This window comes from Apis mellifera, linkage group LG6 (genome assembly GCF_003254395.2).
Source record: "Apis mellifera strain DH4 linkage group LG6, Amel_HAv3.1, whole genome shotgun sequence".
Taxonomy (NCBI): Eukaryota; Metazoa; Arthropoda; class Insecta; order Hymenoptera; family Apidae; genus Apis; species Apis mellifera.
The window spans coordinates 16,619,300-16,636,800 of record NC_037643.1 but is presented as its reverse complement, the minus strand read 5'-3'; the positions used below and the strand labels follow the sequence as shown (position 1 = coordinate 16,636,800).

General features: G+C 20.5%; 3 protein-coding genes across 6 annotated transcripts; 2 read left to right on the top strand and 1 right to left on the bottom strand.

The window, feature by feature from the left end:
- The first annotated feature begins 3,286 nt into the window (after positions 1–3,286).
- On the top strand, positions 3,287–7,830 carry LOC409055 (V-type proton ATPase subunit H). Of its 3 annotated transcripts, none has more exons than XM_003251628.3 (10): positions 3,287–3,464; positions 3,917–3,998; positions 4,101–4,290; positions 4,874–5,092; positions 5,611–5,706; positions 6,117–6,322; positions 6,410–6,494; positions 6,594–7,000; positions 7,064–7,177; positions 7,300–7,830. In XM_003251628.3, exons 1-10 carry the CDS (start codon positions 3,407–3,409, stop codon positions 7,391–7,393), a joined length of 1,551 nt encoding a protein of 516 aa, XP_003251676.1. In that variant the 5' UTR covers positions 3,287–3,406; the 3' UTR covers positions 7,394–7,830. The 3 variants fall into 3 exon arrangements, with proteins under 3 accessions (XP_003251676.1, XP_006570954.1, XP_003251675.1); XM_006570891.1 differs by having other exon boundaries at positions 3,917–4,018; XM_003251627.3 differs by lacking the exon at positions 5,611–5,706 and having other exon boundaries at positions 3,288–3,464.
- LOC725719 (DNA-directed RNA polymerase I subunit RPA2) lies at positions 7,823–13,438 on the bottom strand. Its single transcript, XM_001120416.4, has 16 exons — positions 13,370–13,438; positions 12,951–13,283; positions 12,650–12,889; positions 12,259–12,581; positions 11,905–12,164; positions 11,585–11,827; positions 11,215–11,492; positions 10,958–11,155; positions 10,760–10,867; positions 10,308–10,484; positions 9,891–10,105; positions 9,673–9,811; positions 9,044–9,200; positions 8,692–8,945; positions 8,469–8,633; positions 7,823–8,060 (listed from the first exon to the last, which is right to left on the bottom strand). Exons 1-16 carry the CDS (start codon positions 13,436–13,438, stop codon positions 7,851–7,853), a joined length of 3,369 nt encoding a protein of 1,122 aa, XP_001120416.2. The 3' UTR covers positions 7,823–7,850.
- Positions 13,439–13,859: 421 nt separating this feature from the next.
- Positions 13,860–16,979, top strand: LOC100576143 (HAUS augmin-like complex subunit 3). 2 transcript variants are annotated; one of them, XM_003251614.4, is made up of 9 exons: positions 13,860–14,244; positions 14,487–14,705; positions 15,053–15,239; positions 15,304–15,518; positions 15,606–15,734; positions 15,814–16,150; positions 16,243–16,472; positions 16,560–16,728; positions 16,797–16,979. In XM_003251614.4, the coding sequence occupies exons 1-9, from the start codon at positions 14,063–14,065 to the stop codon at positions 16,923–16,925; spliced, it is 1,797 nt and encodes a 598-aa protein (XP_003251662.1). In that variant the 5' UTR covers positions 13,860–14,062; the 3' UTR covers positions 16,926–16,979. The 2 variants fall into 2 exon arrangements, with proteins under 2 accessions (XP_003251662.1, XP_016768417.1); XM_016912928.2 differs by lacking the exon at positions 14,487–14,705 and having other exon boundaries at positions 13,862–14,244.
- The last annotated feature ends 522 nt before the right edge of the window (positions 16,980–17,501 follow it).

The window sequence follows — 17,501 nt, the reverse complement described above, 5'->3', positions numbered from 1 at the left end:
TTCTGTCGTTGGTACTATAATGAGACTGTCATATCAACGCATTATTATTCTATCTATTAATACAACAATTAAGTAATTTTTTTTTTTTCTTTTTTTTTTTTTCTTGATTCATATTACATGCAATACTTAATCTATAAGAATCGTCTTCCCATCTTTAAAAGAAATTTTTTTGTGCAAAATTATAACTTATCCTATTATACAGAGTGTCTATTAAATATGATAGAAAATATAATTTTTATTAACAATAATATGAAAAATTTTATTATTCTATAAATTTTTTTGTAAAATTTTGAATTTAAAAAATATTTATTTGTAATTATAAATAATAAGTAATTTTTTTTTATTCTGAAAAAAATAATCATATGAAAATAATCATTAATTTATTATCAATTGTTTTAATATGAAACTATTTTATTTTAATGTAATTAGTTAAAATTCATTTTTGAAATATCTTTTAATAAAACAAATTGTTTACTTATCATTTTTAATGAAACATTCTGTAAGCATACATATTTTATGCATAAAAAATATATTTGTAAAATTGAATTTTTTGAAATATTAAGTTACTATATTTTTCATTCACAAAATATTCATTTGTTTGTCATTTAATGTTATATTTTTAAATTCAGATGGCGCTGAGATACAATTTTTCATAATAATTTGAAAAATTTGAAAATATATTTAAAAGTTTACAGATAAAAAACTTCTGTACTATTATTTATAATTATATATAAAGATTTTTTTTTGTAGAGAACAAGTTTTTTTTTTTAAAAAAGAGATTTTTATTTAAATAAGTCATTTAAATAATTGATTAAAAAAATTAAAGTATCTCTAAATATAAATATTGATGATACATTAATAATTCATGTTCTTTTTAATTTTTAAATTAATCAATGTATGATGAAACTTTTGAAAATATTATTTTAGTATCAATATTATTGTCGTCATAATTTAAAAAAGAAAAATAGAATATTATATTAAAAAATATAAAAAATTTTATAGTGAAGTATGCATCATTCAAATTGAAATAAAATTTTTAACAATCAAGAAATGGTTTTTGTTGGGAAAATTATTATTAATACGATAATGAATAGTAAACACTATAAAAAGGAAAACATTGAAATATTCGTGCCTTCTATGAAATGTAATAATTTAATCTTTTGATAATTTGTGATGCGAATTAATAATTGAAAAAAAATTAAATAAATAAAAATTGCGTAGAAATAGCGAGTATAGTTAACAACCGACAATCTGATTAAAATTATTAACTAAATAAAGAACTTTCACGAAATACTTATCAAATTTTTGATACATTTTTAATTGAAATTTTTAATTAAAAAATAGTACAAAAAATTAATATATTTTTCTCCATTTAAAAGGAATTTATGATAAATGGATCAGTGCTTTCAACTTTTGCGTTTGATTTTGAAAATTCTGTATTATTTGATTTTAGAGAATTTAATTAATCAAACAATATAAGATCGAAAAGTATAATTATATTATCATACATATGTATATTTTTTACATCTTTTATGCGTGTATTTTATATTTATTACAATTAAATTAAAAGAAAATCGATTGAAATCTTAAAATTGTTGAAATGGAAACAAAATTTAGTCAGTATTTTTATTGAAAAGGAAAAAAAAATATATATATATATGAGAAAAAGATACAATTTAAAATATCAAATTACCTTCACTTTTAATCGGTGTTATTATTGGTTTTTTTTTTTATTATTGGTACAAAATATAAATTATCATTAATAATAATAATTGAACATATGAGAATTAAAAATTAATTTTATGTTAAAAGTTCAGCACCGATTAAAAGCTAAGGCAATATACAAAGTACATAATATTGTAAATAAATAAATATACAGAAATAATATTTTTCTGTAACGTATATATTATGTGTGAAAGATAGAAGAAAATAAGAGAAAAAGAAACAGATTGTTGAAACGTGGATGAAATATAACTATTACTTAATGTGAGAAAAAGAGAAGAAAACATATATGCGCGGAAAAGAGAATATTTGTGAGCATATAATATTTTTTGAACGGAAATGGATTTATAAAGACGTTATATTTATATTGTAACTTGTTAAAGAAAAAAAAAAAATGTTTGATCTATGTTTGGTAAAAAACAAAAAAATATTTGCAAACATTTATAAGTTGGTCAATTACCAACGAGTACATTTTGTTTCATATTCATTTAATTTTATATATATATATATATATATAAAACAAAAATTTCAGTTTAAGCGCAGTTTGAATTGATTCTTTATTAGAAGTTTGATAAGATAATAATAATAGTCTTCCGTTTGCAAAGATATAGTATAAATATGAGAAATGTTAATAATATATAATAATAATAATAAAAAAAAGTTGATAAAAGTTTGCCAATCATGACAATATACAAACGAAATAATAGAATCCATTAATATACATATATTAATCAAGGAGCTTATAAATACAATAGATTATAACAATAATTAACCCATATGTGCGTATTAAGACTTAAAAAGATCATATTTTAGAAATAATAATAAATATTACTCGCGCATATAGTAGTTAATATGTAATCTTAATACATTATCAAATGCAGCGGAAAATTATTATATGTAATATGTAAAAAAAAAATTAATGAATCTGAATCTGAATTATCCGAACTGAACGATGAACTGACTTGTATCTATTTTATTAAAAATATTCTGTAATAACTTTTTATTTAAATAACTTAAATAAATTTATATTTTTTTTTTATTATAAATTGAAAAATTATTGAAAAATATTATAAATATATTTTGTTATCAATATTCCATTATCAAGTCAGTTGATCAAAAAAAGACAGATTGCGAAAGTATAATTAAATATAATAAAAAAATCATATTCCCAATATACAGAAGAATAGCTATTTAAATGTAATTAGATAATAGTTTTATACATACAACATGTTCATTATAAAATAAACAAATTTTTATAAAATATTGTGTTTTATTTTATTCTTTATGAAATAATTTTTGTGATCATATTCATTTCATACATATAAAAAATAATTTATTGAAAATTAATATAGAAGTAAGCTTTTAATTTTAATATCTTGGATTTTATTAAACATTACTTATACTTTTATTTCAAATAATTCGTTTCAAAAAATATTTTTGCATTTTTTACTTGTATATAAAAATAATTTTAAACGTCCCTCGTAATTTATTAACAACGTAACATTATATTAACTAGAAATATTTAAATTTTGTACTAGGGAGTTTTTGTAGTTTCAATAACAATTGGTTATACATCGATCTTGTGATCCAACTATTGAAGGAGGTGCAATTTGCAATAGGAAGTCTCAATTTTTTGCAACTGAAGTTTTAACTGAAATATATTGGTTTTAAGAAACAATAAAAAATGGTTGACCGTGTAAATATTAAAGAAATGATACCTGCTTTGCCAGATGAAAAAATTGGTAATTATTTTCAAATATATATTTATTAATTTGACATTGCCCCTCCCATTAATGTAATATGTTTATATGATTTATAATATTATTTTTATTTTTATTTCAATTTTATTCATTTATTAAAAATAATAAATAAATAAAATAATTGAAAAAATATTAAATTTTATATTACATATAATTTTTATATACATATAATTTCAAATAAATAATTATATCTTATGTTATAAACAAGAATTCTTTTTATAATAATTTAAATTATATATTATCAATATTTTTTATAACAAATTATTTTTTTATAATTATATATTTATATTTTATATTTTTAATTATATTTGTTATTATAAATACAAAATTAAAATTAATAAACAACAATATAAATGTTTATAAAATTAAATTTTTATTTTTTTGTTGATGTCTTATTACAGCTTGAATATTAAATAATATTTGCAATATTCTAGATATGCTAGCAGCTACAAGTATTCTACAACAACAAGCTGCTGACATTAGGAATCAACAAATTAAATGGCAATCATATCTACAGTAAGAGAATGTCATTATAAGTAATATCATAATTAATATATTGTATTTATTATAATACAATATTATTATTATTAACATTTAATTATTTTCTATATTTCGTAGGTCTCATATGATATCAAAAGAAGATCATGATTTTATAGTAGCTTTTGATACAAATGATCCTAATGTTCGAGATGCAAAACTCAAGGAAAATCCACATCAAGCTGCTAAAACATTTCTTAATTTACTTGGTCATATTTCAAAAGATCAAACTATTCAATATATACTTACAATGATTGATGACATGCTTCAGGTATATTAAATCATATTATAATAATAAACCAATAATAATAATATAATAAAATATTATTTGAAAAAATTTCTCAAAAAATAACATGATTCGATTAACTCAATCTTTTGTGTAATAGAAGTTTTCAAATTATTTATTAGATATTATATATAATTTATATTATTTATTTAAAATTGAATTTATATATATTAGATAGTTTTATATATTTAATTTTATATATTAAAAAATTGAAAAAAATCCACTATTTTCAATACAAGCAAAAAACTTATATTATTATATATAAATTTTTAAATATTAATTAATAAAACAATTCTTTTTTTTTTTTTTAGAATAATTTCTTATCTATTTCATTCATTTTTTTCAAATACATTTTTAAAAAAATTATATATAAAAATAATAGATTTTTTTTTTTAATTTCTCTAATATATTTTCTTAATATGTACTATTTTCCTTCTTAATGTGTTCACTAATTCAAATAAAAATTTAAATAGTAAAATATAAAGTTCATTTTAATAAATAGATATAATTAATTGTAATAAATAATTTATTTATTAAATATTTTTAATTGTTCATATTGAAATTTTAGGAAGATCGTAGTCGTGTAGAAATCTTTAGAGAACATTCGAATCGCAAACGTGAATCAGTATGGGGTCCTTTTTTGAATTTGTTAAATAGACAAGATGGATTTATAATGAATATGACCTCACGAATTATTGCTAAACTTGCTTGTTGGAGTCATGATCTAATGGAAAAAACAGATCTTCAATTTTACTTGACATGGTTAAAAGATCAATTGAAACTCAGTGTAAGTGCTTATATTTTTACAAAAATATAGTTCGATTCTAGTTCAAATTTAAGAATTATAAAAATATTAAAGAAAATAAAATATTTATTTTTTATCATTTATTTGTTATTATCATTTGTTGTTATCAACATAGTATGATGTGCTTTTAATTTGTTGCTTTTCCATTTTTATGTAATATAATTATGTGTGTGCACAGAATATTGGTGTTGGTTCTCATTATATATGTATACATAATCAAATTTTTAAAATTATAACATAAATTATTACATAACATAATTAATCTTAAAAATGTATCTTTATTCTGTTATACATTTTTTACAATAAATTTTATAAAAATTTACTAAAATATATAAACAAAAATGTCAATAGATTGTCCTAGAGCAAGCATTACTAAATATAAAAAATATAAACATATTGTATAAACTTATATAACAAATTAATATTGCTTTTTAATAATAATAATAAATGTTTTTGAATTGCAATTATTGAACACATAAACAAATCACACGGGGTTTTAGTTTGAAGCTCCTCAGGATACAAATTTTCATGCAAGAGTAGAACAAGACAACACTATGGACAAGGAGGCAAATGAACTACATGAACTACAAAGTCCGGTTGGTTTTATAATAATTAAATATTAATACAAAAATATCATGTAGCTATTTTCTAATCAATTCTTAAATTTAAAATAAAATAAAAACATAAGATGATAAGAGAATAATTATAATAGAATTAAATATAATTTTAAATAAACAATGAAATATAAGTAAATATTTTATAAAATTATTTCTATTTAAGAGAAAGCTTGAAGTGAAAATTATTAATTAAATATATTATTTATATTTATTAAATATTTTTTATTTTTTCTAATAAAAATTTATTATTAATATAAATTATTTTGTTTTAAAATGCATATACTTGTAAAATAATCTTTTTTATTTTATTCTTTTTGTGCACACACATAATTAAAATTTTAATTTTAATTTAATTTTATTTTAATTACATATTACTTGTATTTATTTAGAATAATGAATATATTCAATCTGTGGCACGTTGTTTACAAATGATGCTTCGCATAGACGAGTACCGTTTCGCATTTGTATCCGTTGATGGAATTTCTACTTTAATAAGTGTGCTATCAGGAAGAGTAAATTTCCAAGTACAATATCAACTTATATTCTGTATATGGGTATTAACATTTAATCCATTGCTTGCAGAAAAAATGAATAAGTATGTATTATTATATTATTATATATTATATAATTGCATTTTTAATAATTATTATGGCAAAAATATATTCATAAATTTTAATTTTAGATTTAGTGTTATTCCTATTTTGGCAGACATATTAAGTGATTCTGTTAAGGAAAAAGTAACTCGTATTATTTTAGCAGTATTTAGGGTAAGTTATATATAATGTATAAAATAATTTATAATTTAAGATTAATTAATCAATCAAATTAGTTAAATATATTTTATTATTGTTTTTTTTATTTTATAGAACTTGATTGAAAAAGTAGAGGATGGACAAGTTGCTAAAGAACATTGTATAGCTATGGTACAGTGTAAGGTATTGAAACAACTTTCGATCCTTGGACAACGTAAATTCGACGACGAAGATATCACTGATGATATTGAATTTTTGAATGACAAGTTACAAGCATCTGTTCAAGATTTAAGTTCTTTTGACGAGTATTCGACCGAAGTAAAATCTGGACGTCTTGAATGGTCTCCCGTTCATAAATCTGGAAAATTCTGGCGAGAAAATGCTAATCGATTAAATGAAAAGAATTATGAATTGTTACGTATTTTAGTACATTTATTGGAAACTAGTAAAGATCCTTTGGTTCTTAGTGTAGCTAGTTTTGATGTAGGAGAATATGTGAGACATTATCCACGTGGCAAACAGTATGTATTCTTATCTCTATTTTCAAAAAATATTTGATAAAATAATTTTTTTAATTATTTCAGTATAATTGAACAACTTGGGGGTAAACAGCGAGTAATGCAACTTTTAGGACATGAAGATCCTAATGTGAGATATGAAGCTCTTCTTGCAGTTCAAAAACTCATGGTACATAATTGGTATGTAATTAAAAAAATATAAAAAAATTGCTATATAAAAAAATTTTGTATAATTAAAAAAAAGTTTTAAATAACTTTTAATAAATTGTAAAATTTATTAATAAAAAATTTTAAATTTTTAGGGAGTATTTAGGAAAGCAACTGGAAAAAGAACAAACTGGAACATCAAATGCTCCAGGAACAAAACCTGGTGCACAAGTTCCAGCAAAAGCTTAAACATATATTATAATTGTAATTTTCGCTTAAAATCTTAGACATTTTGTTTTTTTTCTAATTATCTTCAAATAATTTACATTATATGAAAAATTGTTATGGAAAAAAAGTTCTTAATTGAAATTATATTATAAAAATTACTTTTTATTCTATTGTATATAAAAACTGATATAGAAAAAAAAGTTCTTAATTGAAGTTATATTATAAAAATTACTTTATATTCTATTATATATAGTTATGTAGATAAGAAAATAATATATATTCAAACAAAAATTTCATTAAAAATATTATCAAATTTAATTCATCAAAAAATGTATATAACAATTAAAAAATATTAAATAATGGAATGAACGTATTTATAGAATGCTACTCGGATTTGTAAGTAAAATGTTTATGAAATGTTAAGAAAAATAAAATATTATTAGAAAGAAATACAAAAATAATCGTATTTTTATTTCTATCATTTTTCTGCAAATGATAATTTTACATTAATATTACAAGATGTTAATTGCGTTACAAGATATCGAAAAATGTATGGTATGTCAATTTCTCTCACAGATTCATTATCACCACAAAGACGACATCTCAACTTGTTACCTAATCCTGATGCATTTAAAGCCATTTCCATTATTGGACCCAACAATGTACCACATTTTTGACAAACTAAAGTCTGAAATATCAAAATTATTATTAATTAAATGTAAGATTATAAAGAAATATTATATCACTGAGAATTTGCTTAAAATTGTAATAAAATTCTTTAAATTAATAATAATATTGTTATTTTTTATTTTAAATAAATAAATAAATAATAAATTTGTAATTAATCATTAATTTAATCTATTTTAAAAAAAAGTTATATTGTCATTCTATCAAAATTTACATCTGTACTATGAACTGAATAAATTTCAGTGAACTGAATGAATTTCAAAAATTTTACTTAAATCTATCAAAACATTGCCTACAAATATTTTAATGTATGGAATTATGCTAATTATAATATTATAATAATCATAATAGTAATAACAATAAAATAATATTTAAAATATTTAAATTTGGTTAATTAAATTATATTTACCGTTGTTTTATCTGAACAATGAAAAAGACGATCTTGAAGTAAAAATGAACAACCATGAGATATCAATGAATCTCTTTCCATTTCTCCAAATCGAACACCACCACCTCTTCTTCTACCTTTTATAGGTTGTCTTGTCAAAACATCAATTGGACCAGTACTTCTAACCTGAAAAAATAGAGATAAATAAAAACTTAAATTTTAAGTATTATGTAGATATACTAACCTGCCATTTATCTGAAACCATATGACGTAATCGTTGATAATGTACTACTCCAAAAAATATATCAGCAGTCATTTCTCTTCCATCTATTCCAGAATACATTCTTTCTGTTCCATAATAGTTATAACCACCACGTTCTAACAATTTTCCAAAATATTCAACTGCAGTTTCGTCTTCGTTAAATCTAAATGATGTTGCATCATGTACCAATCCATGTATGGCTGCTGATTTTCCAGCCATTAATTCAATCATCATAGCTATATTATATATATATTTATATAGATATTATAACTTAAACAATTATGAATTTAAAAATAAATATTTTTAATATATAATTTTTTTTAAATCTTTTTACCTATTGTCATACGACTTGGGAAACCATGGGGATTAAATACAATATCAGGAATTAAACCAGTTTCTGTAAATGGTAAGTCTTCTGCAGACCATTTTTGTGAACAGATACCTTTTTGACCTGCTCTTGAAGCAAATTTATCTCCAACACTTGGATTACGCTGAAATTTAGAATAAATTTGTATTTACTATATTTATATAAATAGAACTATTGCACTAAATAGTACAAATAATATGAATATTTCTACATATAAAAATGAAATGAAAATGTAGAATAATATATATATTTTCATTTATTTTCAACAAAATTAAATTAAAAATTCTATAAATAAAAATATTTTAAATTTGATTTTTATAAAGATTTTATGAATAAATAATATTTATATTTCTTAATATTAAAAAAATAATAATTTATTCATTTATTTTACTTATTAATTTAATAATAAAATATCTATTGAAAATTTTATATAAACTTATAGTCAAATTTAATAAAAGTTTCAAATCGATCGAACCTGAAAATAGACTTTATTTTAGATCTTATTCATTTTTTTTATATAGAATCATTCTACATTCTCTATTATATTTATTTAAGAACATTTTATAAAATAAAATATTAACTGAAATTTTACTAACTGGAATACGAAAAGTAATACAAGCTCTACGTGGAATATGATTATGTAATGTTCCACAAAGTTTTACTGTATCAACATAAGCATCTTCCTTTCCATGATATTTACCAGTAATGTATGTTGATTGATCTGCATCGTAATAACTATTAAAACAACATATATTTCATTCAATAAAATATAAAATTAATAAAAACATTAAAAATTTAATAAATACAAACTTACCAATAATAGACATCACCTTCTGAAATGATTGTACCTGGTAAAGGAAGACCATCAATGTCTAATTTTTCTACAAGTTCAGATTTATCAGGATTTCTTGCAAAATAACTTTTTTGATCTTTTAAATCTATAAATTCAGATTTATAAATCATTCCATGTGCAAAGCCTCTATCATATGCTGCTTTGTTTATGATCATCGCATCTTCCATATCATATCCCTAATAAAATAAATATATATTAAAAATAATTTTTAAATTTTTAAATTTTAATTATTAAATTGTTTTCATATTTATATTTTTGCACATATAAAAAATATACGATTATAAATTATATTAATAATTATATTGAAAAAAATTTAATAAATAAGTTAAATTCAATTTTTCAAAATATGCATCAATCTAATGATTAATATTTTCTTACTGTATAAGAAATAACAGCAACTATTGCATTAGTACCCATAGCAAAATCATCGAGATTGATTTTATCGTGATGTACTGGTCGAAAAAGAGGCGTTGCAGGTGTTTGTAATCTATATAATTTAGTTTCAGATTGTAATTGCCATGTATGGCATGGAGTACCCATTGTTTGCTTACTCATCTGAAAAACAAAAATAATAATTAATATTTATGGTTAGCAATTAATAATCATATAACATAAACGAAAATATTATAAAATATATATCTGCATAATCTGTATATATCTGCATAATTTCAAAGATTCAATGATGAGAAATTATAGATTTCATGATATAGTTTTACTTATGAATAGCACACTAATATATCCTTGTTTATTAATATTCGTCTAATGAAAACATTCAATAAAAATTTTTATTGTTATTTTATCATTTTCAAATATTCTGAATAATTTTTTACCTGACATTGATACATATTTCGCGGGCTTTGATTATAATCTGGCATCGGAATCAAACTTGCTAAATTACTTAAGAAAGCTGTTTTTGATAATTCTTGATGTGATGTTAACTGTAATAATAATTAATATTTTTACAAATAAAATAATATAGTAAATAAGAAATAACAAAAAAGAAAAGAATAAAAAAAATAATATATTACCCCTTCATAGGCTTCTTCAGGTGTAACACAGATATCTAAATAAATTTGTTCAAATGTTCCAATATATTCTATATTTTTAGCAGCTAAATTCATTATTGGTCTCATCATACGAGCTGGACTTGTAAATAAATATAATCCTGGATATTGTGCTGGCACAGTTTTCTTTGGCACTAGTGCTATCTCCATCATATATGGAACCTAAATATAAATAATAAAAAAAATACAAATTCTTATACAGAAATAAAAATTTATATTACCTCTTGTCCTTTGATTTTAAGCAATCGTAGTTTGTCTGTTACTCGTGCAATTATATTATCATCTATTAGTCCAATTAATTTTCCGTCTAGCATTACAATATAGGAATTTTTCCAGTTATCAGCAATTGATAATGGGATCATTCCAAGATCCATTAATATAATAGGAATATTAGCTTTTAATTTTGCATCTGGATGTTTTGTGATAATGCAATTCATTGTTAAATGATTAAGGAGACCACAAGGTGCACCATCAGGTGTATGTACAGGACAAATAAAACCTGTAATATAATAAAAATTATTATAGTGTAATATTAAGAAAACTCTATTTTTAATTATTTTTTACTTATTTTTAAATATAATGAAAAATTACCCCATGCATCTGGTAATAATTGTCTAGCTTCTGTAGTTCTCATTTCCTGGAAAAAGGAACCTCTATGTATTGCACGAAAATGGCTCATGTATCGCATTCTATTAATATTTTCAGCAACAATTGTAAGTCCTGTATTTTGCATCAATCCTAAACCTGTTGATGATCGTAAATTTCCAGTAGATAAAAAATTTTCCATTTGCGATTCCAATGAATTCCCATATTTCATTATATTCAACATTTCTTCTATATAAATATATAAAATAATTTTAATTTTAATCATTTTGATTCATAATTTTTAAATTATCTTCCAAAATACTTACGCACGTTTAAAGTATACCTATTACCAGCACTTCTTGCACGTTTCAAAATACTCATTTTAAGATTAGTTAACCAACTATATAATTTTTCTTTTAATACTTGCAAATATAAATGACCACCTAATAAACATTCTTGCATCATTACAGAATCAGCACCTTCTACAGCACATTTATTATTTGCAAGAGCAAATAGTTTTTTTGTCATGAAAGCAAGTAAATAAAATTTATCTAATGGATTATTAAGATGAATTGCTATACAATGTCTAAAAATAATTAATGACAAATATATTTATATATATTTATATATTAATGACATATAAATTAATATATATTTACCAATAAGATCATTAAACTTACTTAATGATAAAATCACAAACATCTATATCAGTAGCATCTTCAGGTAATTCAAAAAATTTTATTCTAAACATTTTTCCTATATAAGCCTTACATTCTTCATGATTATTTAAACCTTGTTCATGTACCGCTCTTAACATATTCAAAATACAACCTTTATAATATAAATCATATTCACATCCAGCTGTTAATACATTATAAATAAAAATATCTGAGACATCGACTAAACATTTTAAAATTAAAATCAGTGGAACATAATATAAAACTTTTTTATGGGAAAACATTAATTTCGCAGAGCCATCAGTTACATAATGCAAAGTATTATTCTGTAAAATATAATATAATGATGATATAGTTTAGTTTATCAGAAATGCTTTCATTATTATATACATACAGCTGTGGTATTATCATCTCTAACACTTCTTAAAAATAATCCAAGATCACTAAATTGTATGCCACGAGTTTTCCATCCTGATCTTTTAATAGCAATAGGATAATTTCTTCTTGTCATTAGTAACATTCTTATAATTCTCTCAAGTCCTTTAATAACAAAATATCCACCCCATTCTTGTTCATGTTCTCCATGAAGAATTAAATCTTTAGGATTCATCTTATTTAAATGACACCTATTAGACTATAACATACAAATAATATATAAATAAATTATTTATCTTTTACAGAATTATATTACATACTTTAATCATTATTGGAATTTCTCCCAAATCTCTTGCAAGAGTCTCTTGTAACTTATCGTTGATAGACCATCCTAATTTAACTGTTATCTTTCCTTTATAACTACATCCTCGTTGTCGACATTCTGTAGGATAAATTTTATGAGTTTTTATTCCAATTATACCAGATGGAACACTAGGTTGATCAATAGATACATCATCAATCCATAATGCTACTTTGTCTTTATTTGGAAGATGAATATAAACATGTGGGTTATCTTTAACAGCTTTACATAAACCATCTTCTAACATATAATTAAATGAATCTATGTGTGGAGCACCTAATCTTTGTAATAACTAAAATAGATAAAATACAGAAAAAATTTATTAAAATTAATATTTTTAAAAACAGTAATAGTTAAATTATAAAAAGAATTATTTACAGGATTTTGCTTTTCTGGCGGTTTACCAAAATTTTTTGATGTGTTTGTTAATTTTGGTTCAATCAACATTTTTATACATATATATATATATATTAAATTGCAAAAAAGAATATCTTGGATAAAATTCAGTTCTTATAACATTATAACAACTTATAACATGTGCTTATATGTGTTTCTATTCATGTGCATATTGTGATGTTACCAACTTATTATATCAATTTTTCCTATAATATTTTTAAATTCATCAGGATTAATTTATAATTTTGTAATATAAAAAAAGATATTCTTTTATAAATTAATTTATTCGTCCAAATTTTTTATTAAAATATACATAATCAACTTAAATTTAATTCGTAGTATTAAAATTTTTAACTTTTATATTATATTTATAAATTTATATGAAGAAACCAAAAATGGTTTTAATTATAGGAATTTAAAAATTTTAAAATTATTTGGATATAAAATTTTTCATTTTTAAAAATTTTTATTGAATTTTTATTCTAGTCACATTAATGATAACTAAAGAGTTATATGATCGTCTAACTAATGAATAATAAGTAATCAGATCAGTAATAAAATCACGTGATCGAAATCAAATACGCAGGCGTAGAAAATTAACTGATTCAATTTGTATTAAATAATGAATGTTTTGTGTATTTAATTTTGAATTTATATTGGCTATTTTTTAATATCATGGATATTTCTGGTAAAATATTATATGATAAAGTTCGAGGTTTACGTTCCGAACTTTCGAATGTTGTTACGCCAGATTTATTAGATCAAATTTGTGATAATTCTTCAGTTCAACCGTTTTTAAAATGGTTTTGTGAAAATGTTAATTATGTAAATGTTCTATCAGATGAGGATATTCAAATGTAATAATAATATTATTTAATAATTAGTAGAATATTATTTATTTATTTTATATTATTTATTTATTAATTAATAAAATAGAAAATAATTATATTTATTAAAAATTAGAATGTTTTAGAATAACATTACATTAAACTTAATTCAAATATTCTTGGAAATTTATTTGAATAAATAAATATTTAATAATAAAAATAATAAATAAAATATATGAATTGAAATTAAAAATTAATATTTTATATTTTAGAAAGAATAAATTACAAGAAACAAATGAATGGTTAGAAGATTCAGAATTAGATCATTCATTAGAAGAAATAACTAAAGATTATCCTGATTTATTAAAAATCATTTCTTTTGATGACACAGATATTAATGATTTATTTGCAGAATTTGAAATATTAAAAGATTCATATAAAGAAGATGAAAATTATATTCATATATTGCAAAATGGAATTCAGAATTTAAAGTAATAATAATTATATCTACTTTTATTTAGATAAATTTAATTCTTTGTAGTATTAAATTTTTCTAATATTGTTATATTCTTGGGTTTATTTTATCTATTTTTTTTTAAATGATTTATGCTTTACAATTCTTGAAAAAATTCAAAATTATTTATTATTTATTATATTTATTTCATTATTCAATAGATTTTTAAATTAATTATAAGTATACATTTTTTTTAATAATATTCAAATAAAAATGAAAATATTTAAAAATAAAATTTTATTCATATAAAATGAAAAATAAACCCAAATGAATCCAAATATATTATGGAGAATTAATATTATATAAAGTAATGTACTATTATAGGAAATTAGAAATAGAATTAGATAACAATATAGAGCAAGAAAAACAATTATTAGATAGAGAAAATATTGAAGCAGACAAAGCATATAAAGAATGTTTTGTAATTTTAAAAGATTTTGATGTACAAAATCATAAATGTTTTAAGGAAGTTGAATATCTTTTGAATGTTTATGCAGATGCAGCTGAAAATGTAAGTAATTTTTTCATAATTAATCTTTTCATAATTTATAATAATAATAATATTATATTTGCAGAAAGGAATACCATTGTTATGGACTCAGATGCCATTAGAATCTTTTATTAAAAAGATAGAAATGTATAGTCATTATTTAGATGTTCATATAAAACGACAATTTGAAAATATATCAGAGAATGAGCAAAAAATTGATTCTAATTATGTTTCCTCAATTAATGATAATAAAGAAAAAGACATTGATAATAGACAAGAATTGACATTATATAAAACAAAGTAATTATATATTAATTATTATAAATATTATTATAAAATTCTTTATATTTATATTTATTAATTTAAAGTGATTATTTTATTTTATAGATTAACTAATGCAAAAATAGAAGAAATTTTAGCAAAAATACAAGAAAAATCATACATTGCAATGTTTGATTGCATAAAAAATATATATAATTTAGGAAATTTGAAAATACCAAATCAATCTGAATTAAGGTATTCAAAAATTTTTTAAATATAATCATTTCATATTTATTATTTTAAGTACATTTTATTCTCTATAAATTTTAATTAGAACAGAAATTGTAAAATTAACTAAAAAGAGAGATTTCTTAGAAGAAGAAATTTTATTACAAGAATGTCAGTTATCAGAAATAGTGCAACAATTTTCAGAATTAGAAATAACTAAAGTTTTAAAACAAGATGCTCATATACGACTTGAACAAACAAAAAATCATTTACAAAAATTAAAAAATCTTCAATTTTTTGCACGAGAGCATGGTCATGTGCACACTGATTTGTTACGAATATTAATGGAAATGCAATTTCATTGTCTTAAAAATGTTTCTGAATTTGTAGCTGATGTTTATCATTATTTAAAAACAGAATATTTGTTATCATTTACAAGATGTGTGAGTAATTAATAGATAATAATAATTAATAAATTTTATATTATATGTATTATTAATAAAGTAATTTATAAATAAATTTTATTCATATATAGGAAAGTATGCAACAACAGCAAAATGAATATTCTACAACTATATTATCTTCATCAAAGATACATAATTCATTCCATAAACTTTTTATTTCAATGTTATGCAATAATGATAATATATATCAATTAAATCCAGTATTGGATAAATACAATGATCTTATAGATGAAAATAAAACTAAGAAACAATTCATATTGAAAACATATTTGAATTCAAAAATTCAAAGATTAGAAATATTGTAAGTAATAATTTTTTCTCATTTACATTATATTTTAATATATATTTAAAAAAAATGTTATAATTATCGAATTACTATAATATTTAGAGAAAATGAAATAAATTTGCAATATTTAAATGAAATTCAAAAAGGATCTACTCGTACATTTAAACCAATTACTTATGAAATTGAAACATGTTATGATGAAACATTTGATAATTTACAGAAGATACAAAATGATTTATTGAAAATAAGAAATCAAATGACAGAACGAAGGGTAAATTAATATATTTACAATTTATATACATTTATTATTTTTTATACAATTTAAATTTTTTATTATAGAAAGCGGATATAGGTTTTGAACGAGAAAAAAATATTCTTTGGCAACGATTTTTAGTTGATCCTGATACATTAAGAAAAATATATAAAGAAATGAAATCTATGGGAAATAAATCTTGTTTTAGTGATTAAAAATTAACGAAATGTATAATAGTTTCATTATATTTAATATTATTTTGATACTTATAAAAATCTGTTATTATTATTCTAAAACATTACTATACCAATAAATTAGTTTTGTTTCTTTAAACTTTTCTGTTGAAAATTAAAATATCGAATTTATATAGATAGATTATGATTAAAGTTAGAATAGAATATGGATTAAAGTTGTTTTTTCAAAAATTTAAAAAGAATAAAAAAAAAAAAGTTTGTTATTTAAAATTTTAATTTTACAATATAAAATTTTACATTAATCTTTTAATGATAATAAAGAAAAAGACATTGATAATAGACAAGAATTGACATTATATAATTGATATAAAAACAAATAATCATAAAATTTATATTAATTAATAAAAATTGAAATAAAAGTAAACAATTAAGTTAATAAGAATTCAGAAATATAATAGAAATATTTAAATATTTCTATTTATTATTATTCCCTGAAGATATATATTCAAGCATTGAAATTTGAATTTATATATATATATATATATACACACACACTGATTTGTTACGATATATACACACACGCACACATAAAATAGT